General features: G+C 39.0%; 2 protein-coding genes across 2 annotated transcripts; both read left to right on the forward strand.

Annotated features, from left to right (window-relative positions):
- The first annotated feature begins 1,990 nt into the window (after positions 1-1,990).
- nmd3 (NMD3 ribosome export adaptor) lies at positions 1,991-13,087 on the forward strand. Its single transcript, XM_053321448.1, has 16 exons — positions 1,991-2,053; positions 2,315-2,390; positions 3,066-3,200; positions 3,351-3,447; positions 3,975-4,055; positions 4,637-4,765; positions 6,314-6,404; positions 7,450-7,528; positions 8,130-8,226; positions 8,946-9,063; positions 10,226-10,371; positions 10,752-10,864; positions 10,981-11,053; positions 11,243-11,349; positions 12,261-12,331; positions 12,534-13,087. The coding sequence occupies exons 2-16, from the start codon at positions 2,347-2,349 to the stop codon at positions 12,665-12,667; spliced, it is 1,515 nt and encodes a 504-aa protein (XP_053177423.1). The 5' UTR covers positions 1,991-2,053; positions 2,315-2,346; the 3' UTR covers positions 12,668-13,087.
- A 4,791-nt stretch (positions 13,088-17,878) lies between these two features.
- On the forward strand, positions 17,879-18,121 carry sptssb (serine palmitoyltransferase, small subunit B). The gene has a single exon (XM_053321160.1). It carries the CDS (start codon positions 17,879-17,881, stop codon positions 18,119-18,121), a length of 243 nt encoding a protein of 80 aa, XP_053177135.1.
- Positions 18,122-27,649: the final 9,528 nt, after the last annotated feature.

Consider the following 27,649-nt stretch of genomic DNA (forward strand, 5'->3'; position numbering starts at 1 on the left):
TTTCTGAACAGTGACTTCAACCAGATTTTTTTTTTTTTTAAAGAAAAATTAGATTTGGGGCTTTTGAGAAAACATTTGGGGCTGCAGCCACAAAAGTCATCCCTTAGTTCTGCCCCTGGTGGTGAGTTTACATTATGGTACACAACAAATGTTTCACCTGTGTTTCTGAAAAAAAAAAGTAAACATGTTAGGCTTCAGGTCTATAAAATGGCTTAACTTCCCCAACCACTGCTCTTGTTTTCTCTCTGTGAATCATCTTCATCATCATCTTCATTGGACACATACACTCACTGGCCTCTTTAATAGGTACACCTGTGCAATCTAATTCAATCCAATACAACAGCTCTGCTATAGACTCTACATTTATGAAGTTGTTCACTGTCAGTTTTTGTTGACATTGTCAAGAAGGTGATAATTCTACTTTATGTTTGTCATAGTGGGTAATGTGGGTGTACTAGGGTGCAATATATTGAATGGTGCTTTTGTCCAATCCATTAACATACATGAGAGGGGCAACATTTTACGAACACCAGTCAATATAATGCACCCCAGTATGCCACCACCATATAGTACAACCTCAATAATACACAGCAAAATTATCACCTTTTCACAATATCAACAAAACTAAAAATGTATAAACTTAAAAAAAAAAATAGAATTTACAGCAGATCTGTTTTATTGGATTGCATTAGATTACACATGTATACCTAATGAATTGGCCGGGCGGTGACTGAGGAATTTGACTTTCAGTGTACTTACACAGAATAACAACACAGCAATCTTCAGAAATATGCAATAATGCACCATAACATTATTGATATCCATTTTTGAGCTTTAACTCATGGTCTCCGCTATAGTCACATCACTTTATTTACTTTGGAAGATAAATTAACGTGCATTCGGTTTGAGTTTGCATATTTCCGACAGCAATTAAAGGCATCCAAAGCACAGCCGAACCACAGGTGCTCGCACAGAGACCGCTGATTTATGACTGAAGGATGAACCCAAGAGGGATGAACCATTATAACATAAAACAAATCAGACAAAACAATCACAATGTTGAAAAGAAATCAATATAATTCACACTAACCTACATTTATGGTCCATATGAATTCTGAGGCTTTGAAATGTTTGTCTTTCCAGACCTGGCTGCGCTCACACATGTTCAGATTAACAGACCTGTGATATGAATTGTGAACGGCCAGTAAAGTTCAAAGACTCCAGACTATTTTAAATAATCAATATTCAGTGTAGTTAGATAAATGCAAATCTGTTTTCACTATAGTGCAGTGACATAGAATTAGGTCCAGAGGCAGTGCGTTTAAGAAAAACTACATGCACGAATTAAATCCCAAATTTTAATGTCCAAGTTATAAAGTTATATTGTTAAATATGATACACATTTCTCTAAAATATTTTCCTTATAGGTTATTGTTTCACATTTCCAGGCCAGCCACCTTTTTGTTTGACTTATCCATATTATGTTGTTTTAAAGTTGTTTTTTTACTGCGACATGATAACATTGTTTTTAAAAGCTTAACCATTAATTTCAGTCAATATAATGAGTAAGCCCAACTATCTCAAAATTATGAGAAACTTTCTCAAAATAATGATTTAGTAACTCAAAATAATGAGAAACTATCTCAGAATAATGACTTAACTTATGACTTATAAATATCGCATCATTTTTAAATACTAAGTCATTATTTTGAGATAATATTATTAGTTTCTCATTATTACATGATCTTTGTTTTTCATCACATTGACAGAAATGGGCTGTTTTTTGTTTTATTTTCTGGTATTATACTGAATAATTGCACTGTGACTGAATAAGGTGGATCAGGTAATACAATAACTAAATGCCATACATTACATTACTTACCTTTTATTAGCCCACTTTAATATAATTTATACATTTTATTCAGGCAAACAAAGGCCAGCCTCGGGGTCCTCTAGGCCTGCGTGACGTCAGCCAGCCCTCCTCGGTGCTCGCTGGTGAAAACGTGGAGGACTTCATGTTGTGTGTTTCGGGTGTCACCTCTTAATAACATCAGTAAGTGTCGTTGTCCTCTTGGTTTGCTACAGTTGTAGCGATAGAATAAGTTCAGTCGACAGCTTGTGTTCATTTTCTCCACGAAATGTCTCTCAGAAGTCAATAAAAGTAGCATTTTAGCTCCCGATGCTAACTGTAACATCAACTACAGCCTGTATATAAGAGACAGCTGTATCACATGTGTCTGATTTTAACACCTGGTGGGTGACAGTACACATGTTATATTAAAATCTGTCTGTCATATGTGTTTCTGGTCTACAGACATCCACACAAACTTGTGAAGTTTGACAAGGATGGAGTACATACAAGCTCCTGCCACAAGCAGCCAGGGGAATATGTAAGTTTAAAAAAACAACACATTTGTAGTATTAATGATGTTTTATTTGTGTCTGGTCAATTTGTCTCCTGAGAGAAAGCTCTCATGTATCTTTGCTGTACTGACAGATCTATTTCTGCAGATATTGCTTGCTAATACTCATCTGGAGTGATCATGGAAGACATGTTTAATAAGTAGTTTGTAGAGACTATAAGATAAGATATTAAGTATCTATTGATCCCCCCTTGGGAGAAATTCTAATTGACAAATATAATACTCTATACAGTAACTTTGTGTAAATAAATCTGCAAAAGGCAGAAGTTCATGTGATTATATACATAATATGCCATCATATAAAATATAAATATGCAATGCGTAGAAAAAGTCTTGTTGTGGTTTTTTTTAGATTAACTTATTGAAGGTTTGTTTTGCTGTTAAAAGCACTGACTGGAAATGAAGAGTTGACTGCAGCAAAGCATCACAAAAAAAAGCATTACACAGTACTGTGTCTTTATCTTTTCAATAGGTGTCCTCCTTAATTACCCCAAATGTTCTTAGCTCAGACTTTCTTTTTGGACCTGTTCACAAAGCTGCTGAGATCATGTTTAACTAATGATGTAACTTTGTGTAATAATGCCAGTATATTTCTTCCTCAACTCAAATTAATTTCACTGATTCTACTGATTCTCCTCTCAGCCTGTGCTGTACTTGTGGCGTTCCGATTCCTCCCAACCCAGCCAACATGTGTGTGGCCTGTCTGCGTACTCAGGTCGACATATCAGAAGGAATCCCCAAACAGGTCACAGTGCATTTCTGCAAGCAGTGTGAACGGTTTGTCCTATGACTGTTTTTTTTTAACAATGACTTTTTTTTAACGTGTAATACATAGAGTACATTTTTCAAAATACATTGTACAAAGGCATTTTTGTTAGAAATTGTTTTGTGCCTTGAATAAACTGCATGCCTGCCTCCTCTGTACAGGTACTTGCAGCCTCCAGCCACCTGGATGCAGTGTGCTTTGGAGTCAAGGGAGCTGCTCGCCCTTTGCCTGAAAAAACTTAAAGGCTCTATGACCAAAGTAAGTGTGATTCTTACTAAACTGCACAAAAGAAAACAGCATATTTGCACAAAAAAAAAAAAAAAAAAAATCACATGTACAAATACAGTTTGTAAAGTCTAGGGGGTCTCTTCTAATCACGGGACTCTCTAAATTTGATTTCAATTTCATCCTTTTAATACTAAATTGTTATTAGTTTTAACGTGAAATTATGAAGGAAATCATCTCTGTATATCATTTTTGTGTTGAACTACATTTTTGTGGCGGAGTGTAGATGCATCATTTAGTTAAATCAGAATGTCGCCTCACATTTTGCACTATAAACACAGTTGAAACAAAAACTGTTATATTCATGTTTATAGATTTGATTTCATATCATGGATTGCATCATCATGATGATGTGTTTATCCCACATGTCTGAATTGTCATGATCACATGCACCATATTCACCACAGAGGAAATGTTTACCAGATCATGAAGTCAAGGAGAAGTACTTAAATCAGAGCTCCTGTTACTTTATGGATTCAACAACACCTCTATTCTCACAGGTCCGTCTTATTGACGCTGGCTTCCTGTGGACAGAACCACACTCCAAGAGGATTAAGATGAAATTGACCATCCAGAAAGAGGTAAGGAATCACAGGAGAAGTGTGGGAGAGTGACATTCAAGCTAACAGATTTAAACTGATTAGGGACCTGAGATTGGCAAGATAATGTTTTTTTTGTCCTTGTTTTTTTTGTCCAAAGGTTAGCAGGGTTATTTTTATTCCGTTGGTAGTTGGCAGCCAGTGTAGTTTGTGTTTGTTTTTCTGCTTAGTTGCAACACACACCTCCCATTTCAAAGTGAGTCTAAGATAATCATAAACACAACAGACTTCAAATCTTGAAACAGAGTCGCCTGTTCTCAGTTCATTTCTGTGTGTTTGAGAGAGGTGAGTGTAGCCAGTGGCTGTCATCTCATCTCCTTGACCTTAAGTGAGAACCTGAGCCTTGTGCTTCTCTGGTCCAACTCTTTTGTTGTGCTGTTGGAGGGTCTGTATAATACTGTTTCCAAATCCCACTGCTCACATATTCTCTAAATGGTTCAGAGATGGCTACTTGACAAAGAAATGTTCTTTTTTCCTCAAGTCTTGGTTAGTGAATGGCTGTGTTCACAGTTTTCGCTGCTGGAGCATATGGTGTAACCTGTTGCTGTCTTTTGCCTCTCCAGGTGATGAATGGTGCTATCCTACAGCAGGTGTTCGTGGTCGAGTTTGTCATCCAGTCCCAGATGTGTGACGACTGCCACCGTGTGGAGGCCAAGGACTTCTGGAAAGCCGTCGTTCAACTCAGGCAGAAGGTAGCTGTCTGTGGTTTAATGAAATGTACACAAAGATATTTATTTTATATTTATTTATTTATTTGATTATCTGCTGCTATTCTACATGAATTAGACTCAAATATTCACCTTTTTAAAGACTTCTAAATCCAAAAATGCACGCAATGCTATGTGCCTAATTTTAGGAAATACTTATTGATTAGTTGAACCATTAACAGCGGTTTTATTTTAGTAAGCTACATTTCAATAAATCTGGTTGTTTAAGCAGCAAAGAGCCTGAAAAATTGCTCATGCTCACATCTGAAAACATGCATGCAAATAGTGTGTTCTCTCAATCCTGTTGTTTTTATGTTTTTAGACTTGACCCTGTATCTTGGTAGGTTTTATGTAAAACAAAATGTAGCGGCCTAGGTTATTCTGCAGCAAATATAACCCTAAATCCAAGTTTTTTTTTTCCTGTTATCACTGATGTGGAAGTAGACAAGGTGCAGTGATATAGAGACAATAGACTTGTGAGATGATGTCTCATAAACAGGTCAAATCTGTGCGAGTTGAAATTTAGGCTTTCAACACCTGTGACTATGTAATTAAGTTAAGTCAGAACTGTCCACAGCTACTTCACAGCCAAAGTCACCTCTCTTCACTAAAAAGACATTTACAGTGAAGCAGCTGTACAGGAAGTGTGAATTAATGACCTATTAAAAATAAAAGGTCTGCTTGCTCTCACTCATTCCTTTGCAGCACTTTGTCACCAGAATGCACTTTCATAACCTGAGGAAAAAAAGGAGATAGCTCAGGACACTGAAGGTTTTAACCTGAGTATTTTTTGGAGAAGTCAAAGATGACGACAGGTTATGGTAGATGGCATTCTGTTAATCCTTGTTTCACACCAATAAATGGTGCAATAATTGAGACATGGAGTGGTTGTTAGCCTGGTAATCTGACAAGTCTGCCGAGCTCACGTTTTATTTGCTCTGGCAGATACGTCTGCACCCCCCTCACATTCAGACAGATTTCTACCCATCCTGGTCCATGATAGGCCAATCAGGATTGTACACGCATACAGGAGATGCCCACATGGGGACATTGGAGTACCTGGTTGGCTAGTGCAGGATGCTGGACGGGCCTCCAAGACACCAGTCTTACAAAATTTAGATCAAACTGTCAAACTCGGCAGTGCTGATCAGATATGAATCAAGATTCTGTTACTGCATTGCCTGTTTCCCACCACAGATTTTTCAGATGTATATTTCAGTGTGCTGTTGGGCTATAATATGAGAGAGTTTGTGACCAGGCCAGCATTTTTTCCTTCTTGAAAACAGACGAAGCACTGCCCAAATTCCATACGTCACACGTTTCATTTCTCTGATTGGTTGTAGGTCTATCCAGTTGCATCCAGAGGCATTTTGGTCTATGGTCTCTGCCTGCCTGGAAATTGAAAATGAACTAACAAGTTCCAGACTAAAATGCATTTGAAAATTAGTCTGACAATGCCAGGTTAGGGATTTGTTTGCATCTCAGTATGATAATGATTATGCTGAGACTTGTTTTGTTTTTGTTTTTTTACAGACTGCTCATAAAAAGACTTTCTACTACCTAGAACAGCTGATCCTCAAGCACAAGCTCCATCAGAATTCCCTCAACATCAAAGAAATCCATGGTAGGTTTGTGACATATGATTTCATATATTCTATTTTTTTTAATATCAACCTTTATTGCCTCATCTTGGACAAAGGGAATTGCTGCAACATCAACATCACAGTAATAAAAATGTAAGAAAACATGCAAATAAGAACACCCATACAGACACTAACCTGAGATTTAAAAACATGATCATTAAAATTAATACAAAAAGCATTCACTCATTAAAAAACTGCAGTCCAAGGTAAAAACACCTCAAGCATACACACTGTAGTAAATAAATAAGACACATCTTATTACACATGTTTACCAACAAGCACACTAACGGTGAAGAGCAGTCGATATAGATGCTTTGCTGTCCTTGATCAGTTGTCCATTAATATTTGGTGAAGGACAGCGAGCACTCAGATAAATGCTGCTCTTCACATATGGTAGTGTGCGTATCTTTCAAAGTAGACTCCTGATGTTTTTCCACTGAGAAGTGAGGAACTTGTCTCATTCGTCACCGGCGTAACTAATGTGGATTAGAACTAAGCAGAACATAATGATGTGTCGTGTGTTAATTACCTCTTCCCGCACTAGACAGTAAGCCATGTGTGCATATCACTGGCGCCAATCAGTTCATACAGCTGGCCTCGTGTGGGCCTCAGTGGGGCATGAGTCGTGCATCTAATCAGCATGCTGTAATCAGAGCAGGCATTCCACACCAGATTCCAGCAATGCAAACTCACTTCATACCCTATTTAGAGATGCTAAGCGCAACCTCATACACAAACAGTCATCCACACACTCTGGCACACATGCTGCGCATTGAGTGAGCAGCCTCTGCACTCTTGGACTGTGATGTTGAGTTTGGCTCTGGTTGTGTAATTTAAATCATCCCCATATCTCAGCAGGACTTAAAAGCTTTATGAAGGTTACAACATGTGGCTGCCATATTTTCTCCAGTATTCATCTGCTGTGTGTTCCATGTGTTCTGCAGTGGTGATGACCCATGGAGCACGCCTGTGATGAATTTATTGGTGGAGGGGTTTGATGTTATTGCTCTCTTTTTTTTTTCTCAGACGGGATTGATTTCTACTATAGCACCAAGCAGCACGCTCAGAAGATGGTGGACTTCCTCCAGTGCACTGTGCCCTGCAGGTGAGCAGTGCTTCAGTCTGGGCTTATGAAAACATTGTTTTCACGAGCCTCGGTATTAGGCCAACATTACCCTTTTTATTTATTTAGAACATAACCAACAGAGCCTGACTAGATTCAGTAGTTATGTTTCCACACAATAGTCCAGAAATTTATGACCAAATGCAACAATGTCACAAAAAATTATTGACTTGATAGGTGTTACCAAAATGTTGATTGAAGTGAATAAATTCTAATAAAATTCCTTAAAAAACTGCATAAACAATTTTTTTAGCTGTTAAAAATAGGATTTTAAAGGTGTGTGTGTGGAGGGGTGTTCAGCTGTTTGCATTCTGCAACCTCACCGTTAGATGCCACTAAATCCTATACACTCATCTGGTAGTATAGTGTTCCTGTTGCTATGGACATTATCATTTGTCAGAGAAAACTGTAGCTATAGCTGTATGTAATCGGTCACCTGGATGTGTAGATAGCATGTTTATTCCATGAATGTGGAACATCTTATTGCAATTAAGCTCTTGTGTTATGATTTATCCACCTAGAACACCGTGGACTATGTCTCTGAATGAGGTCTGATAACGACACTTTGTTTTCATTTTTAAAGGTCAAAGACATCCCAGCGCCTCATCTCTCATGACATCCACTCAAACACGTTCAACTATAAGAGCACCTTCTCTATCGAGATTGTACCTGTCTGCAAGGTTTGTTTTCAATTGTAGTTGAATTTTTGTTTCTCTGAAATGGAGCTGAGACACAACCATATCTGCTCAGAGCGGACCAGACAAGCCAAATCCTTCACTTTGTTAGTTTAAGAAAAATGTTGGTTGTCATATGTTCTGTGATAGGCAGATAAAAGCCTGAGGCTGGCCAAGAATCTTTCATGTTATATTTGTTTTTGACACTGACACAGTAATAAATTGAACTCATTTAGTATCAGAGAGGATTAATGTGCTTGAACATGAACAGTGAAGGTGGGGATAGAGATTTTTGGCAGAGGCTTATCTTTAATTTTCAATAGTTGCTTAATCCAATTTGACATGTAGCATTAGTTTTGTATTTTCAATAGCAATCCATACCTTTTTGTGTTTTTTTGCATAGACTGGTTGAATGACAGGGGTGCCAAATGGTGCAAAATCCCCTGACATCTTCAATAAGCAAGTGGATATCAACAAATATCAAGATCTTTATCAGATATTTATTATATGTGAACTTGTAAATCTTGGCTACCATGGTAATTTTTAGACTACAAAGATATAATCCAGACGCACTTGTTATCTCAGCTTTAAGATAACAAGGCCTTTCTTTAGAAACTAAGAATGGAAGTGCACATTTTGTACTTTTTTTTTAACTTACCGTAGCAAGTCAGCAGTCTTCACTTTCCCTATGAGCTCACTTCTAACCCTAGTTGTCTGATTGCTAGGACAATGTTGTGTGCCTCTCACCACGGCTGGCGCAGAGCCTGGGGAACATGGGTCAAGTGTGCGTCTGCATCCGTGTCACCAGCACCATCCACCTCATCGATCCCAACACCCTGCAGAGTGAGTATCTCCACTGCTAGTGACCTGCTGAGTTCTACCAGGTCCAGTTGCCTGAGTGTACTCAGCTTTTGGGATGCAGTAAGAAGCACAGACACTCTTTCATTCAATAATATGAACTCAGTGTAGGCATTGTGAAATACCTAATGTACAGTGGGTTTAACAATTGCTCATTCGTTGTCTTTTAATGGACTCATTTAATTGAACAGCTCTACACATTATTAGGGTCTTCTGCATTATTATAGGTTCTCCACTTTAGGAATCATTGCTACAGGTTGTACATATTTATACATTTGTGTCTTTTTGTGTCTAGCAAAAAACATCAATCGCTTTTGCTGTATATTACTATGGTAACGCTCATTTCTTGGTTAAACCCTTCAGTGCTGCACTAAGCTGACCCCAGTCTGCTGACCACATGTTTATCAGAGTCGTCTAACTCAACAGCTTCCTTCTGCTCCCAGTTACAGCACAGCTCGAGGCACACACACACACAAAAAAGAAAAACATATTTTTAGTTTACATAAAGCATTCTGTCGCAGCCAAGTCGGCTTATTTGGATGCATTTTTAATCAATACACGTATGGTGACAATTAGTGATGATGTGTTTCCTCTCTTCCTGGTGTAATCACTAATTACTTGAGAGGCTTTGGCGCTCCTCAACAGAATTCTGACATCTTGGAAGCAGCACACACGTTTTTAATTACTCTTCAAAGACTAGGCTATTTTTGTTGCAGAAAGTTTTGGAGCTGGCTGAATATCAGAAACAGCCTCGAGGCAGAGCTCTATTAGGCAGATCTGGGATTCAGTTGGCAATTAACTGGAGTATTAAAAGTATTTATTTATATTACTGTTTGTCTGCTTGTGTTTGCTATCTAGGCAGAAACACATCACTCCTGTTTGTCTGCATCTGGTTTATTTTTGATATGTGGAGTTAGAATAATACATTAATAGACATGTCAGATTCATATTAGCTCTGACTTTTGATTAAGAAGAATGTGTTTTTAAGGAATTCAAAAAATATTTTAAATTTTGCATTAGGAGTGATTCATTTCTTTAAAAAGCTGTCTGTGAAACAATAAATGGAGAAGTAAGAAGTAGATTGAGTGGGTATTTTATAATTGGTGTTCACTTTTTGTCTGTCTGCTAAATACTTCCAACTCACTAGTTGCCGAGGTGGATGGGAACACATACTGGCGTACCCCCTTCAGCAGTCTCTGTAACCCACGGCAACTGGAGGAGTTCATCGTTATGGACATTGACATCATCAGAGACCAGAAACTGGGTGCTGGAGCTGGCATAAGGTCCAATAAGGTGAGCGTGTGTGTGTGTGTGTGTTGTTGCAGAACAGATTGCATTATGGTGGAACATTGCTCTTCTCTTGGAAGCAAAATCAATAGTGAACCATTACATTATCTCTGAACCTGTATGCAGGATTCAAGCCAAAACAACAGAAACACACAGGGGTGTTTGTTTCGCTGGTGCAGGGAATGAGGTTTGCAGGAACATTGGGCTCGCTCTCTCTTCTGTCTGAATGCTGCATTATTATCGACGCATCTGTCGGAACAAATTGGAGGGAAAGAATAAGAGTAATGTTGTTGCAATGGATTGAAAGTAAATTACTGTTATCTGTGTGTGTGTGTGTGTGTGTGTGTGTGTGTGTGTGTGTGTGTGTGTGTGTGTGTGTGTTACAGCACACCCTGGCTGAGGTGTGGGTTCAGAAAACATCAGAGATGGACACCAGTCAGCAGTATCACTGCCGCACATTCCTGGGCCACCTGCTTAACATAGGAGACATGGTTCTCGGGTGAGTATGGAGGAGGCACAAGAAGTTGAGATGTTGGTCAGGTTGTCAGTGAAATAAAGATTGACGGCAGACTGTGAGCTTTGCACTTAATGGCACATTTACTATTCACCCTATAGGTTTGACTTTGCCAATTCCAACGTCAATGATGAGTATCTGAATAAGATGAACTCCAACTACATTCCTGATGTGGTAAGACTAAACTTGCACTCCGTCCTGTATGTGCCTGCAGTCCACTTGTTTGACACTGCCCTCTGGTGGTGACATAAAATACTGATAATTGTATATTTACTAATCCTCCCATAGAATCACACAACAAAACTATGTAGGAATCTGTTGTTGTTCATTTAATTTGTACAATGAAAATGTGGCCTCTCTAAGGTTCTGATCAAGAAGAGCTATGACCGCACGAGGAGGATGAAGCGCAGGAACTGGAAACTGCAGGAGATGGCCAGAGACCGAGAAGGCATGGACACAGATGATGAAAGGTAGGAGTAATTGTCATGAAGTGAATAGTCTGTTCTCTCTTCAAGGCTTCTTATTGCCAACAGATCCCATGAAAACACCAAAACCAACAATGCAATACACTCACAACACAAAATACACTCTCCAAATACCCTACCTATTAAATTTAACTGAAGATATGGGTCTTACAAATGGGTCATGGATTTATTTTCTAAAGCAGCAGAGCACTGTAGATTTTTAGCAAATGTTACTCAAGAAGAAGAAGAAGAAGTGCATTTGTTGGAGACTATTTTCAGCCATGTTTAATGCATCCAGTACTTGGTGTTCTATCGAGTATTTAAGGCAGCACGATGGTGTATGTGGGATGAATTAAAAATAAATGTATGTGCCCATGTTCATGGTAATGAAGGAAGATGTCACCCAGTGAAACAGTGTGACTCACTGATGGGATTTTTAAATAGTTTTTGGACCACAATGGAGGTCTGTGGCACAAAGGAATCATCTATATCTGGCTTTGACAACAGCCAGTTAATTGTTGGTTTTGGTTCTTTCAATGGAATTTGTTACCTAATATCCTGTATTCAGTTGCATGGAATAGTGTATGGATGTAGAAATATGTTTACAAAAAGATTAATTAATCAATTATGTCTTGAGTTTACAGAAAATAATTAATTTAGTTTTATCCTAAAATGCATTTTCAAACCGTGAGGGATTTCTTAAAGTTTGTTTTCTGCTCAAATGTACTTTACACAAAAAATAAGAGGAAGCATTCAAGATATCTGTAGCGGTGGTTTAAGACATGACTAATGACATTGTTTTAGTTGATGAATAGTTTGAAAATGTGCCAAGAATGCCAAGCATCCCGCGGAATGTTTTTTTTGTCTGTTATGTCGTACCACATAGGTTTTCTTTTAACTTGCTGTTTTGTCCTCAGACAATACCAGGACTTCCTGGAGGACCTGGAGGAGGATGAGGCACTGAGGAAGAATGTTAACATCTACAGAGGTGAGCAGCTGGACACTGCAGACTTTCTGTTGATGTATTTGCTGCATGTTTCCATTGTTGCAACTGAAATAGTCAGGCTACGGCTCATTTACTGTCAATGGCTGCTTAAGCTGCTGATAGATCTAGGGACACAGTTTATTGTAGATAATGTATTGGATGAGAGAAAAGAGATTGATTATTTTTATAAATATTTTAATTTCAGATGCAGCAAAGATTCCAGTGGAGAGCGACACTGATGATGATGGAGCTCCGCGTATCTCCCTGATGGAGATGATGGAGGAGCTCAGCCTCTCAGATGCCACAGGAGGAGAGGGTGCCGACATGATGACAGAATAGCCAGTTACCATTCTGCCTGTGTGACACTGACAGCTGATCTATCAGATGCAGGTCCACTGATGATACAATGATAGTTACAGAGCCGAGGCATCTGATTATGAACTGACAGCAGATTGAGGACTGATTGAACCGTTGACAGATGATTTTTCATACTGAAAATGTGCAGTATTTCTGACTGGTGTGACTTATTGACTCATTACAGTTAAAACTGCAGTATAACAGTGTCATTTAACAAATCTCCTGAGTACTTATTTACCTAGTCCACCTCTTCTCAGTGGATTTTTCCTCTCCACAGTTAACCTACAAAATTAACATTTTGAACTGTAAAGGACCCTTCTCTCTATTGTCATATAAGGTTTGGAAGTGATATAGAAATGCTGTGTTTCTGCTTCACAACATTAAAATAAATATGTCTGCACACTTTTCATATACATTTTGTACTTCGACATGAAATAGTCAGTTGTCAAGTGCTCTGCTGGAGACATCCACCAGAGGGAGCTCAGAGCCACTTAGAAAAAGCACATATTCAAATAGGTGAGTCAAGCCTCTTAATGGTGTGATTTGGTTAATGTGGGCAATATTCAAATACAGACTCAGCTGCAGAGCCTTGTCAGCCTGAATGTGCTGTCTGTGCTCTGAAATGGGATAAAATTTAAGATACAAATAAGGATAAGGGTGTTTTGAATAACAGCACTGTCCTGAAATGATCTGGAGTGATGTGAAACATCTTGTGTAAACGCTCTATAATTACAAAATTACATTTAAAACATATAGGACATCACTAGGCACCTTTCAAATTAACGGCTATTTTGTTATAAATGAAGGCTATTTATTAATTCATCTTGTAATGTCAGTAAGTTAGGTAAGTAAAGTAATAGCGCAGTACTTTTAATTGTTCTGTAGATTTGTTACCTAGTAGTCTGATAGTCTAGTTTTTAATCTTAGGATTTAGAAAGCATAATTGAAAGCATAACCTGTTAAATAAAGAGGGAATACGAAAAACAAAACAAGTTCAAGGAAAAGTGCAAAGTGTGGAAGATTTGAAAATTTGAACAGATTATCAGATCATTTTCTATTTGTTTGTCCTGATTCTCATTGGTGGTAGCTCCATATAGATGCTGCTGCATCTGTTGAAACTACAGCGGGTTGCCCATGTACATTATATTGTAGAGCTGGAGTCAAATGTATAAAATACCAGAACATTGCACATAATGAAAACATACTTTGTGAAACAAGGGAAAGGGTAATTATTGTGAGATATTTTGCCTTTTTAATTTTATAATATTTTGAAAGCACAGAATTTGTATCAAATTGAATATTAGATCATTTAACAATGACAATTTTGGGAATGTAAAATCCTGAAATCTTTTCAGCAGTCTGGTGTTTGCATGTTGCTCAGCTGTGTAAACCTAATGACATAAAGCTTCATTTAACCAAACACACTAGAGGAATGTGTTTTAGTCTGCATGGCATGTCTCACATTTTAACCTGTGGTCCAGTTTTGTTTTTCACAAACCTGAGCTGGTTGTCAATGGTAATCTGATCTACTTGGGAAAGTGAAGAGTTTGAGTGAGAGAGAGAGAGAGAGAGAGATTGGGGAGGGGTCTCCTTTTTTCTGATCACCCTCCTGTTGACCTGATTTTCTCACCATTTTTGCACGTGTACAAACTGAGCCCTTGTGACCCAAATGCTTTGCCTCTGGCACCACATTACCTCGAATTTTATTGCACACTCACTTTCCAGGTATTAGAAGACACATCGTGTGTTATTGGATCTTTGATTGATAACAGCATCAGAGGCTATGTGTATTATCTATGACAAATCATTTCTGAGAACTATTGAATATTTGCAGAGTTGAAAATGTTCTGGCATTCCTCCTCATTCCTCAGCAGAGCTTGTGATGCTAACAAAATTGCAGTGTATCCAAAAGTGGTGCGCCACGGCGGCACTGCCCGTGTTTACGCATCAATAATGCATGGTGCTGTGAAGTGTAAGAACTGAGCTGGTCAGCAAACCCTGGGAAGATAGGAGATAAGATTTCCTAACTGTATGTCTGATTGACCCAAAACAAAGAGACACCATCTTGAAGCTTATACTTGAATTTCAGGTGTGTTTAGGTAGAGCGTTTCTGTGGTTGGTTATTAACGGTTCCTATTCAATTCTGCAAGATGTCTGATAGGCACCCTTCAGGTTATTCACACTTTAAAGACTTTAAAGAGAAGATAGGCTATATACCCATAACACATTTCTGAATATATTATATTGTATCCCAGTGTGCATAATAGGCTTTTGGCATTTTACCGAGGAAAACTGAGCCACAGCTGCTGTAGAGTTGGTCAACTCTGTGGTCACTGGTGCGTAATATGTTATGGCTACATCACCTGATTGCAGTCACACACCAGCCATTTCTCTGTTCCTGATTCCTATTCATCGATATACATAATCAAATATCAGCCACCAAAATGTCAACGCCTATCTATGAGGACAAAAGACAGTAGAGAATTTGTCTGACAAGATATTTATATATTTCTTCCAGATGGTTTACAAACGTAGGGGAACACTTCTAAATGTTGCAGGCACTGATGTGATCTCATAACTCTGACTTTTGCAACCTGACCGCGCTATAAGATTGTTTTTTTTCTTTTCTTCTTAAGTCTACCAAAGGCGGGGGGGCGGGGGGGGGGGGGGGTGAAGTGAAGCAGGACTGAATGGTTTATGACCTTTTCAGACAACTTGACTGTCCAAAGACTGCAGCTTATTATTTAAAGCACGTTACCAATACTTTTTTTTGCGGGGTATCATTTCTTTCAATTTTTGTTTAATCTTTCATCTTCATATAGTCATGTTCATATAAACTATAGCATCCTAGGCTGCGGTTTAAGTGCATACCATTGTGGTGCCTGTGCTGGCTCGGTTTGTTTTTTCCCATCCTGTCCAGCCCTGTTGTTGCTGCTGCTGCTGGCTGCCTACGTCAGAGGTGATACTGTGGTGCAGTGTCTGGCTGCAGCATGGTGGGACAGATGCGCAGGAGGATGCGACACACGGACTGAAAGAGAAAGTTTAAAGATGCTGCACAGAGCAGCGGACTTCACATGGCGCAAATAGGGCTGCAACCAAGACATCGAGTCCTCCTGTGCCTCTGATGGGAGGACTGTTTTCTTTTGGCTGCCTGAACACACACACACACACACACACACACACACACATACCAGCCTGTGCGTTACGGTCACTCAACCTGCAAGATCTGTGAGCCAGGTGAGTCGGAAGTGTAAACACGAGTAGTGGGTGTGGTATCATTCTCATAGTCTGTGTGACCTCCTTACATATAGGCCGTGGCAAACTGGTGAGACAGCTTTTCGTTTACACAAAGCAACTAAGCAGCAGCCGGACCCGGGCTGTTGTCTGTGGCTCGTCCTGTAATCTGTCATTAGTAGAAAATATCCAGGAGGTCTGACATCGGCTGCTAAGGTGAGGTGAGTCGATATGGATTCGGTTATACACAATTCAGGCTACACTGAGTGCTCAAGAGCTGATATATCCCCTCTAATATTCTACTTAACGATTCAAATATCAATATGACAGCCAATGATGAAATATATTATTGCTATGTGCAGGTCCTTAATATAACACATTTAAATCATTATAGGCCAGGATGAACGACTTTTACTTTGGTAGTTCTGTGGGACAAGCCTCTTAATTTAGTCATTTATCAAGATATTTGGATTATAATAACAGAACAGAATACTATCATAGAAAGCTGTTTACTGTAATGTACTTTTGTTTAGGTTATAGGCTGTTGTTATCTTTATGTAGTGGCTATTAAGGAAGTTAATTTGGTTTCCTTCTGTACACTACTGAAAACGGACTTTTTCTCTACTTATAAAATATATTTTAGACAGCCACCTGTAGCGCACCTGTTGGCCCCACCCCCAGCCTGTGTAGCAGACACTGTTAACGCCTGCGGCTAAACCTGCCTTCACATAAACACAGATTATTTTATTTGATATGGGGGAAAACGGTTACAATTACTACGAAAACCACAACCAGTGCAAATTTTAAAACAAGTGTATGTCATTTCCTCCAAAGTGCATGCATTTTACACCTGTGCAGTATATTCTTAAATTGTGGGAAACCATTGCTCATTACTTTCATCACATAGCATAAACTCATTTATAAGTGTCCAGTGTGTCGAGCAGGGGAAGAAGTGTGCCAAGAAAATAAGGGAGGAAGATTTTGAGTGCTCTGGTCCATGTGGGACCCCTGGGTTTAATTTCTCTGTGTTTCTCCACCCACACAACTAATGCCTTTAAGACCCTGAGCTCCCACATGGTCTGTTGATTGCCCCCTCAGGGCTCTGCAGTTGGTTTGGAGGGGCTAGAGGAATGCTGCTAACTCTTCTTCATACCTCCTTATTAATTGTCCCCGGGATAATAACAAACATGGGACAGAATATATTTGTCTGTCTGGAGTATCAGTATTCATGATTACAAATGATACATGATGAGGATATTCTTTTCTGCATGTTGATCGTCAAAATTGTTTCCATAGAGAGAAAATTCCTCTTGTTCAGGGTGTTTTCTCCTTCCATGTATCTACTAAAATACTGATTGTAAGTAACTAAGGACTGTATTTAAGCACAACTTGAGTGTTACCATTTTTATATTGTTTTTTTTTTACTTCAACTATACTACATTTCAGAAGTAAACATTGTACTTTTAACTCCTCAACATTCATGTTACAATGAATACTGTAACTTAAGTTCAAGGTTTCACATACAAAAAAATTATGACAAGTATTTATTAAACAATGCATCCAGTATATAAAGTTGTATAAAATAGCTTAATTTAACTAAACTGCTCGACATCAGTAATAATAAATAATACTAAGAAGAGAAATTGTCCTTATCAGTACTTTGACTTTTGATACTTTAAACACACTGTGCTGTTATTACTTCTGAACTTGAGCAAAACTTTAATGCAAATATGTCTTCCACCACTGCAAGTTACAGTCATGACTCAGATCACTTAGAGATGTTGTTGAATCTCACGTAGATATTTATCTTAGCACTGTAGACTGTAAGTGTATGTCTTATCTTTAACACTGTTTCTTTGTCCTCTTTACATGTTGACATCTCTCTGTCTTTCTCAGTCACACTATCTCTTGTATCTCACAACATTTCGCCTCCATTGTCCCTTCCATCCAGCCTGCAGGATGAACTTCAAAAACTTTAGAGAGTACCTGGCCTGGCTCTACTACCAGTATCTACTCATCACGGGCATCTATGTCCTGGAGCCGTGGGAAAAGTCCATCTTTAACTCCATCCTTTTCTCCGCCATCGCCATGGTGATCTACACCTCATATGTCTTTGTGCCCATCCATGTGCGCCTGGCACTGGAGTTTTTCTCTGGGATCTGTGGTGGCCAGCCTGAGAGCACCATGACTCTCATAAACTAAAAGAAAGCAGAGAATATGGAGGAAAAGAGGAAAAGAGACAGTGATCGGGGGGATAAGTCCCCAAATCATTTCCTATAACTCAAATTTGTAGCTCTTGGAGCACCTTGAGCTGTGAGCACCACATTAATGAATCCTGAACCTGTCAGTCACCTCAGCGAATCCCAATCAAGACTGAAAACAAGAAGATCTTAAAGGAATATTCTGTAAATCAGAGCCTTACTATCTTATTTACATCCCAAACCCTCTGGCCTTACCCCATGGTATTAGACACATGACTGTACATTACTTTCACACCCTCGCTGTGAAATGTCTTGTGAAAGTTTGTTTGTCCTTTTTTTCTTTCTTTCTTTTTTACTCTTCTTACCCTATGTCCTGTGTGAGTGCATACCATCTCTGGGTTTTGCATGATAGGGTCATACATGGGTAGTAGATTTGCATGCTCGTCTCATTTCAAAATACTACTAGACTCTCTTCTTTCCGTCATGCCTTTGTAATCACAGTTTTTATGAGTGTCTATTTATCTGCTGCATCTGTGATGTGTTATCACTGATTGTGAAGAGCTCCCTGATAAAGAGGGAGTTAGTACTCATCCCAACATATTTGACATTAACTTACTGGTTGATCTATGGTTTTGTATCAGAGCCACTATCACCTTTTTTTACTTACCTTTATGCACTGTAATACTAACTGGCAGGGTACCATTGCACATTTCATGAAGCCATTGTGTTGCCGATCTTCAAAGAGAGGGTTGATAGAAAACTAAAGCTATGCAATGAATCTAAAGTGTCATGATCAGGGATCTGTCAGTTGTTGGAATGTTTGGCCCAAGCATACATTTGCCAAATCACTGGTCAAAGTGAGGAATAAACTGCAATAATGGCATCGATATGTGCCGAGCCCTCTCTTTATCTCCAGTGTGTTAACTGTTGGTATGTCCAAAGGTGTGCTCAGCACTGAGCATTTGCAAATATTGACAAAACACACCTTTGTGTGTTAGGCTTAACATAGATTTATTTAATTGAAAACGTCTGAACTCAAAGCAAAACAATTTGCTTTCACATGCAAAAATGCAGACATTGCAATAAAATTGGCCTGAATGAAAGGCAAAGCCTGACTGGCCGACCAAAATCACTGTCTTCCTGGTAGTTGAGCATTGAGCATTGAGCATTGCGTTTAGTTGTGTGTTCAAGATCATCTTTTTGTGCTTTGGGTCAAGGGCTCGCTGATTAAAGTGTAAACATGATCTCTAAGTTAAACTTATTTATATGGAGTTATATATTTATACACACTGGTAAATGCTTGGCTGGTTACAATGTCAATTACCAAACTGTTTTGATTATTTATATCTGTGTTCTCTTGTGGCCATAAATAACACATATAACTTGTTCATTATGTTTTCCTCCAACTCAAAGTGCTTTTATATTGTTCTTAGTTTGTCATTTAATCTTGCATAGTACAGACATTTCTGTACTATGAAGGAAGATCTCTTTAAGAAGCTTTAAGACAGAAGGTATCTCTGTTGTCGCCAAATTAATGTTTTATAAATATTGGCTATGATAACAATACTTCACTGCAATATTCAGAAAATAAAGACAAATGAAAATACATATTTGTCATCCAAGTTTGGTTTTTGATTTGAATGTCTTTGTATGCTGATAAAACATGCAGCAAGCCTTGTATGCCTCACATACAGTAACTGTGTAGCAAACGCAAATCAAACAGAGCAGTTAGTTAGAAATGGAAGAGCAAGTGAAATAAAAGCTTGGGTGGCACATTTCTCACACAAAGGACTGTAACACATTAAGTGAATCCAGACAATAAGAGGCAGAGCCACTAAACCAGTTCTTCCCAGATAGTGCAGGAATGAATACCCAGGGGCTACACGTTCCCCACTGCAGACACTGTCCAACCTCTCCAGGGTCTGTGTTGGCATAGTTTAAACCAATGTAAAACACAGTGAGAAGGGTTTAAATGCTTGCTGGTAGAACAGTGTGAAATTTATGGCGCTAAATTTAAATTTGCACTGCACACTTCCTGCATTATTATTAACATAGATGAGGGGTGAGGGAGCAGGAAATTGTTTTGGTTATCAGTTTGGCTGCAGTAGAGGGAACAGTCAGGTAACTATGTTTATGCTTTGTAACTGGACACCTCCATCTAATTTTTTTACCCTGGACGATGGAACACAATGGCGGCAACAGCATCTGTTTCCAACCTGCCCACCATAACACAACCCAAAATACTACTGAAGCCCTTTCCTTTCCTTTCTGTCCTTTCCTTTCTCTTCACCAAGGGCGATTCTAGGATCAGAACTTTAGGGGGGCTCAGCTCCCAATGACAATTTGGCATTCAATGCTCAGTGTTTCCCACAGAATTTTGAGAGACTATGGTGGGTGGACCTTAATCCGACCCTCTAGGGGGGAGTCTTAGCAGGCAGTCCTATGGGGGGGGCAGTTGTGTTTAAGACTGGAAATAGTGAGTGGACATGGTCTGCTCCATGATGCTACTGCACCTGCTGTGGAAACTGGGCTGCCTTGGAGACCGGTGGCCTGATGCCTGCTGGCTCTGCCACTGTGCCTGCAGCCCTCCCTCACCAGGCAGGCATGAAAACAAATGTACAAGCTGTCAAAAGCTTGCAAAGCAAAAGTGAACAAAAATGATTAAATTTAAACAAAATTATTCCATACATGGGCATGCTTATTCAGTATATAAGCGTTGATTCAGTTCATTAGCTGAACCATACTGAAAGCAGAGCTGTTGGATGCTTTCCACATAAAGCCTATTGAATATGACCATAGTGTCGTTTAGAGTATGTAATGGGCAATGTTTGGGCTTGAGTCTGTTTTGGGAAAGTGAACTGGGTTGGTCATTATGATGTATGGGAACTTGGCTGTGCCATAGATTTGAGCCATCATCACCTCATCATCTATTGTTTACCACTTTCATTAATTTGACCAGAGGGAAGTTTAAGGTATAAATGAAGGAAAATGATGTGGATCAGATGGGATAGTTTGGTCTTCCATAAACCTGTCACACAGACTGATGCGATGCAGGACTCACCTCTGTCCTTGTGTTCGGCATGACTCACATGCTGAAAGTAGCTACTTTTTCTTTAGTTTACTCTTACTCATATCTCCCAGTACTATTCTGCTATATTGCTCCCATTTTCATTGCTCGTAGCTTCTTCATGCAAAGCCTTGTCCTCATACACACTTTACCTTCCTCCTCATATCCAGAGTATTGGATCTTATGATTGATAGAGGTCTATAAAACAGTGTCCGCAACATAAGCACTCACTCACAGTGTATACATACAAAAGCCTATATTTTCACCAGAAAGCTTCATGATAGAGCAGCAGCCAATGGATGCATATTGATTTTTTTAAAATGAATGTCCATATGTTTATCAACTGGTGCAGTTTTGAGCTATGACACACACACACACACACACACACACACACACACACACAAACAGGCGTTATATTGATTGCTGTGTTTTTTTCTTCTCTCTGATGAATGGGAACACAGAGTGGGGGAGATGCTAGCAGGCTAGTGTTTGGACCACTGAAGGAAAGTCCTATTTTCAGCTTTGCATATCACTCTGCAATCAAGAGGATAGAGGTTAGGATGGTTGAATGCCTTGGTGAGGCAGTTATATTTGTGCCTTTCATTGGTTGTGCCTTTTTTGAACTGTCACTAATCAGAGCAAGAGAGAGAGAGCGGCAGCCAGTTTATAATTAAAGTGATAAATACAACATCTGTCTCCAGAGTGACAGCGAGAGAAAGGGGGTGAGATAAAGAAGAAGGAGGATACAGATGGAAGCCCCAGAATAAGCAAGTGGACAGTGGAGGGGTGATGATGAGAACAAAAAAAGAAGGTATCGTTGCAAGGCGGAGGGAGTAATCCAGATGACACCAGCAGAGTGCAACATTAGAAAAATGAAAAGCCATCCATTTATTCACACATGCACCTCCTGCAAAACAAATCAGCAGAAATCCAGGCGTCTCTCTGCTCCTTATTTATGGCTGCCCCAATTACAGGCCTGCTGCCTGCTGCTGCTCAACACACTGTACGTGTATGGAAATTAGGTGCATGTGCATGTGAAATATGGAATGACTTTGCACCATATGCCCACTGTTGGGTTATTTTTCATGTGTGCAATGTTGTGTAATTGAAAGACTTGTTGTGCCAAGGAAGCCAGCTGTATGGAGATGAGAGCAATCATGAATGGATGGACACAGGAAGGGATGAATGGAGTCCAGGAAGCTGTTGACTCAGGATGGTGGAAGCGGCACTTGGCAGCTGCAATGTGCCTTGTGGTGGTGAGAGTCTTTCAGAATGGCGATGAATCTGACGACTCAGTCTGCATTTCGATATTCATCAGTGATGTTATATTTGTACTTTTAAGAAACGTCTTGCCAAGAGAAACATGTTTAGGATTTATATCTAACCTGCTAAACATGGGGCGATTTTAAGTTCTTTAATTCATGTGTTGAAAGTGTTTAAAACTACAAACAAACAGAAGTTGTGTTTGCATTCAGTGTTTCTCACAAAAATAAATAGTGTATTTTTAAGGTATAACAAATCTTACTTGCTTCTTCCTGTGTTTTGCTCATTACTGCCAACAACTGTCAATCAACAGAATAGTATAAAACCAGCATCAGAATGAAAATCATACCATCAAAAAAATGGGACCCACTCATAAAAACACTGCGCTATAGTAGAACCAATCATTTAAAAGTCCACATGGTGCCTTTAAACTGACATAGTACAGATTTTTTTTTTTTGTAAAGTATATTTTTTGGGGGCTTTTTGCCTTTTTAACGTACAGGTCACTAGAGAGAGACAGGAAACTGGAGGCAGAGAGGGGGGAATGACAGGCAGAATTCGAACCAGAATTTGCTGCAGCCTCAACACATGGGGTGGGGTGCTCTACCCATTGAGCTATGCTCTACCCTACATAGTACAGATTAAGCCTGATTTAAACTCTAATTAGTGACCAGTGACTAATTTTAGAATGAGCCGGATTTGCTGAAGACGAGAACACAACATATCAACATGAACTTCCCAGTTAAACAGACTATCCAAGTGAACGCCCAGATATCTGTAAGAACTGACCTGATTGATTGTTTGATCATGGATTAAAAGCGGGGAGTGGTCACCTACTGATTTAGGGTCTATCAACATCTCTTCAGTTTTCTTAACATTAATAATGAGGTGATGGTCGTCGCACCACTGGACAAAAAGTTGAACCTCACTGAAATATGATGAGGGGTCAGCATCTTTGTACAGTAAACTGAGAATTGCTGTATCGTCCGAGAATTTAAAAACATAATTCCCAGGATAGCTGCTGATACAGTCATTTGTGTAAATAGTGAAGAGAACAGGTGAACTAACACAACCTTGGGGTGCCCCAGTGCTGATAGATCTTGGCTCTGAGAGGGTGTTGTTGACTCTGACAAGCTGTGATCTGTTAGTTAAAAAGGAATAAAACCACTTGATGATAAAAGGGTTAACAGTCATCTGCCGTAGTTTCTTAATCAGCAGGTGAGGCTGTAGGATGTTAAAAGCAGAACTAAAATCAATAAACAAAAGACGGGCATAGGCCTTTGGGTTTTCAAGTTGTTTCAGAGTTAGGTGAGTGATGCCATTAATTGCATCATCTGTACCTCGTCCTTGTCTATAAGCAAACTGGAAGGGATCTAGAGCAGAATTTATCTGAGATTTCAGAAGGGACACCACATATTTTTCAAAGCATTTCATGACTACTGATGTTAAAGCCACTGGCCTGTAGTCATTATTATCAGATGGACATGATTTCTTTGGAACAGGAATAATAGTTGATCTTTTCCAAAGGGCAGGGACAGTATGTTGGTCAATGGACTGCTTAAAAATAGGGCACCAGACTGGAGTAAGCTCTTTGTTGCGCAAATGTGCAATTCAGTCATGTATTATTGTTGCGCAAATGTGCAACTTTACTTTTATTTTCTTTCTTTGTTCTTAACTATGGTGGCAGTCTGGCTATCTATCTATCTATCTATCTATCTATCTATCTATCTATCTATCTATCTATCTATCTATCTATCTATCTATCTATCTATCTATCTATCTATCTATCTATCTATCTTGGTTTGCTCTCTTCCCAATCATCAACTTTGGTTTCAACACTGGAAACTGTCTGATCTCACATTCACCCCTTTCATCTCTAAATCATTGTTTGCTGTGTCCTCTGTAAACCGATGAGGTTTGGACTCTGTATTTATTTCAGTTTAATTCTCTTTTCATGCTTTCATTGCCTTTGTGCTTTTTTGATAGGAGCGCAGGACATATCCACCTGTCTCAGCAGGGGCGGAGCTGAGCCCTCCATATGCATCAGACTGCTGCCACAGTATATATAATTAATGGGAAACACCGATAATTTGTTCATTTTTAGGGGTGCTGAGATCAAATTTAGGGGTGCTAGAGACCCCTAAAAAGGGTCGCCCCTGCTCTTCACCTATCTAAACCTGACATTTTCTCATGGTATTCTGCATAGTGCACATTTTTAGGATTGAAATTGCCTCAGCGTCTTTGAAGAGCTGTCCTATGTTTACAGGTCACATGTTAATTTGTATCCCACAAAGGAAGAGGTCAGAGGTTATCTCTTTACTGACAAGATGTAAACAAAGCTATCTGAAGACACAAATGCTCTCAACACACTCAGCGGGGTGGTGGTGCATTGTTTCTGTCATGTTTACATGTGGCCTGTGACCGTTTCTCTTAAAGAAAACTCCTAGCAACAGTCAGGTACACAGACAGAGAGGTATGTGGCACAGAGAAAAACACACACATTTTACAAGTAATTATTAGGCTTCTCTGAATTTGTAATGCTTTCTTCTGGACAAAATCAAAACATAAAGTATTTTATTTTCAGTTTCTATCATTCATCTCTCTCATTCATCAACTGTTGTTTCTTTTTTTTGTGCTATACATTATCTGTAGCAACATGTCACTGCAATGTTCATAAAAAATAAACAATTAAGACAAATGCACAATTGCTTACTCTGTTGTCTTTGTATGTAATTAACACAACTGCAGGAAATATGTATTCATACATATACATAAACATAAACATCCACCAGGTTTTAAAGGCCACGTGCAGAGATACATTTAAAAAAAGCCTTCTTAAGTGCTTGTACTTGAACATCTTTATACCTATTGTCACTACATACCATCAGTAACTTGACACATTTGATGTTTTATGTGGTGCAAAATCAGTGAATTTTACATTTTATAATCTGCTATGACTTCAAGGTGTTGTTTTGGTTTCTTTGTCTCTAATATGGCCAATAATTTACTATTTTTCGCTTAACTGTGTGAATCATGTAATTCATTGTAAAACAACAATTTGCAGTGTTCGGTTACTTTATCAGTTACTAAAAAGAGGGAGAGCGAGAGAGAGAGAGAGAGAGAGAGAGAGAGAGAGAGAGAGAGAGAGAGAGAGAGAGAGAGAGAGAGAGAGAGAGAGAGAGAGAGAGAAGACAAGACACTACCCTGCTATTATAATGTATTATAGTGCCTTTCAACAGTCCTCTTTTGAGGGAACATTGTTAGGTCGTCTGGGTTTGGGTGTGCCTGTGTTTACGTGTGTCTCTGTCTGTTGTCTGAATCATTAAAAGGAGGCTGAGACTTGGTTGAACATACTCTTTTAACTGCACATCTCCTTTTAATGATTCAGATGTGTATATGGAAAAAGTCAGGGGTTTATCTCAGAAAAGTTTAATTCATACTGGGTATAAAATTGTGTTTTTCGCCCCCCATTAAACTAAAATTCAGGAAGATTTTGTGAGCTAACAAGCCTTGTAAATATCCTTCGATCATTTTCTTTCCTTACTGTATTTCAATTTTGAACTAAAACTAAGGTTTTAAACACATCCACTGAGCAATAATTAGCATGGCTCAGATTAGACAATCATGTGTTAACATGATTTAGGAATACAGTCACCAATAGAGATCAGGTATTCACAATCACATTATTATAGTTTGATTATAATTGGTGTTGTATGTGTACTGCATGTAAGCAGTTCTTTCTAGACTGATATCAATCATACAATGTTTGTGGTGTGGCATTCAGAGTCATTGTGCAATTACTGCTGTACTCTGTTGATCAAAGATGGAGGAGGAATTCAGCTCAAGACACACCTCCCAGCTCTATATCTGAATTATGAATCAGTCAATAAGAGCCTAGGAGGGGCTGAACTGATAAAACCTAAATACCACTAAGTCATGAAACCAAGGCTAGAACCAAACCCTGATGCAGTCAATGGACTTCCTGATGGATTCACTACAAATTAAATCATGCTGTTTATAGATATTCACAAGCAGCATATAACATACAGGAGTGTTGTATTCTTACATGTACTTGTGAGTGCAATGTCAATTTGGACATGGTAAATAGTGTACAGGCTTTAAAGGACTAGTGTGTAGGATTTAGTGGCATCTAGTGGTGAGGTTTCAGATTGCAACCAACTGAAAACCCCTTCACTAAAAACATTGTATGTAGGAGAACCCTTTGGTGGTCACAAAACTCATGAAAACACTACCAAAAACATGGCAGTACAACATGGGGGCCTCCATGGAAGAGGACACACTGTCTAATATAGATTTAAAGGGCTCACTGTAACAAAAAGAACACAAATTTTCAATTGATTATGCACTAATTAAAATATACTAACAAATATTATATACAATTTCTGCCAAGTCTGTTCTGCTACATGCACTGGCAGACTGCACATTGGGAGCACCGGGACAATTCCTGGTGGCCTGATAGTCGTTCTGGCCTGACCTGATCAGTCAACTTCACCAGCAACAATACAGTGAGCAAGAATGAGTTGCTGGATGCCCAAACCAATCAAATCCACTTATGTGGTGATGACCGGCATCAGTAGGCTACAGTGGAGTTCGGTACTAAAAAAAAAACGCTGTCTCTATGTCCGTTGCACACACGAAGGCTCAGCTCTGCCCCGCTGAGACAGAGGAGAGGAGCAGCTAATGTTAGCCTCTGCTTTTTTTGCTGTCCTCTGCTCTCATAGTCTGTTCTGCTGCTACTTTATTCCTCCTCGCTGTTCAGTAGAAAGGTCCGGACACTGAATGGTGGACAGAGTTGCTCAAACCTCTGAATCTGAAACAACTGTGTGTTGTTTAAAACACACTTTATACTGCTTTAGTTGGTTCAGTATAAAAAAGTCTTAATTAGAAATCTTTATTTCCATCTGTAAAATAAATCAACTCTGATCCTGATCCACTTCTGTCATCTGGAAGTCTTTTATTGATCAGCAAAAGACAGTTAGTTTAGTTATTTAAAGAAACACAGTGCAAACTTGAAACAATGTGGGAAAAGATGTTTACTGAAAAATGTCAAAATTTAACAGTGTTTTTGCTGATGGGAATATTTATTAATTTCTTTCCTGTGCTTTGTGGGTCTGTCATCATCATTCATACTTATACAACCAGCAGTTAAATTAGTAAAGTAAATATTTTTTTCTAGAT

Source organism: Scomber japonicus, chromosome 6 (genome assembly GCF_027409825.1).
Source record: "Scomber japonicus isolate fScoJap1 chromosome 6, fScoJap1.pri, whole genome shotgun sequence".
Lineage (NCBI taxonomy): Eukaryota > Metazoa > Chordata > Actinopteri > Scombriformes > Scombridae > Scomber > Scomber japonicus.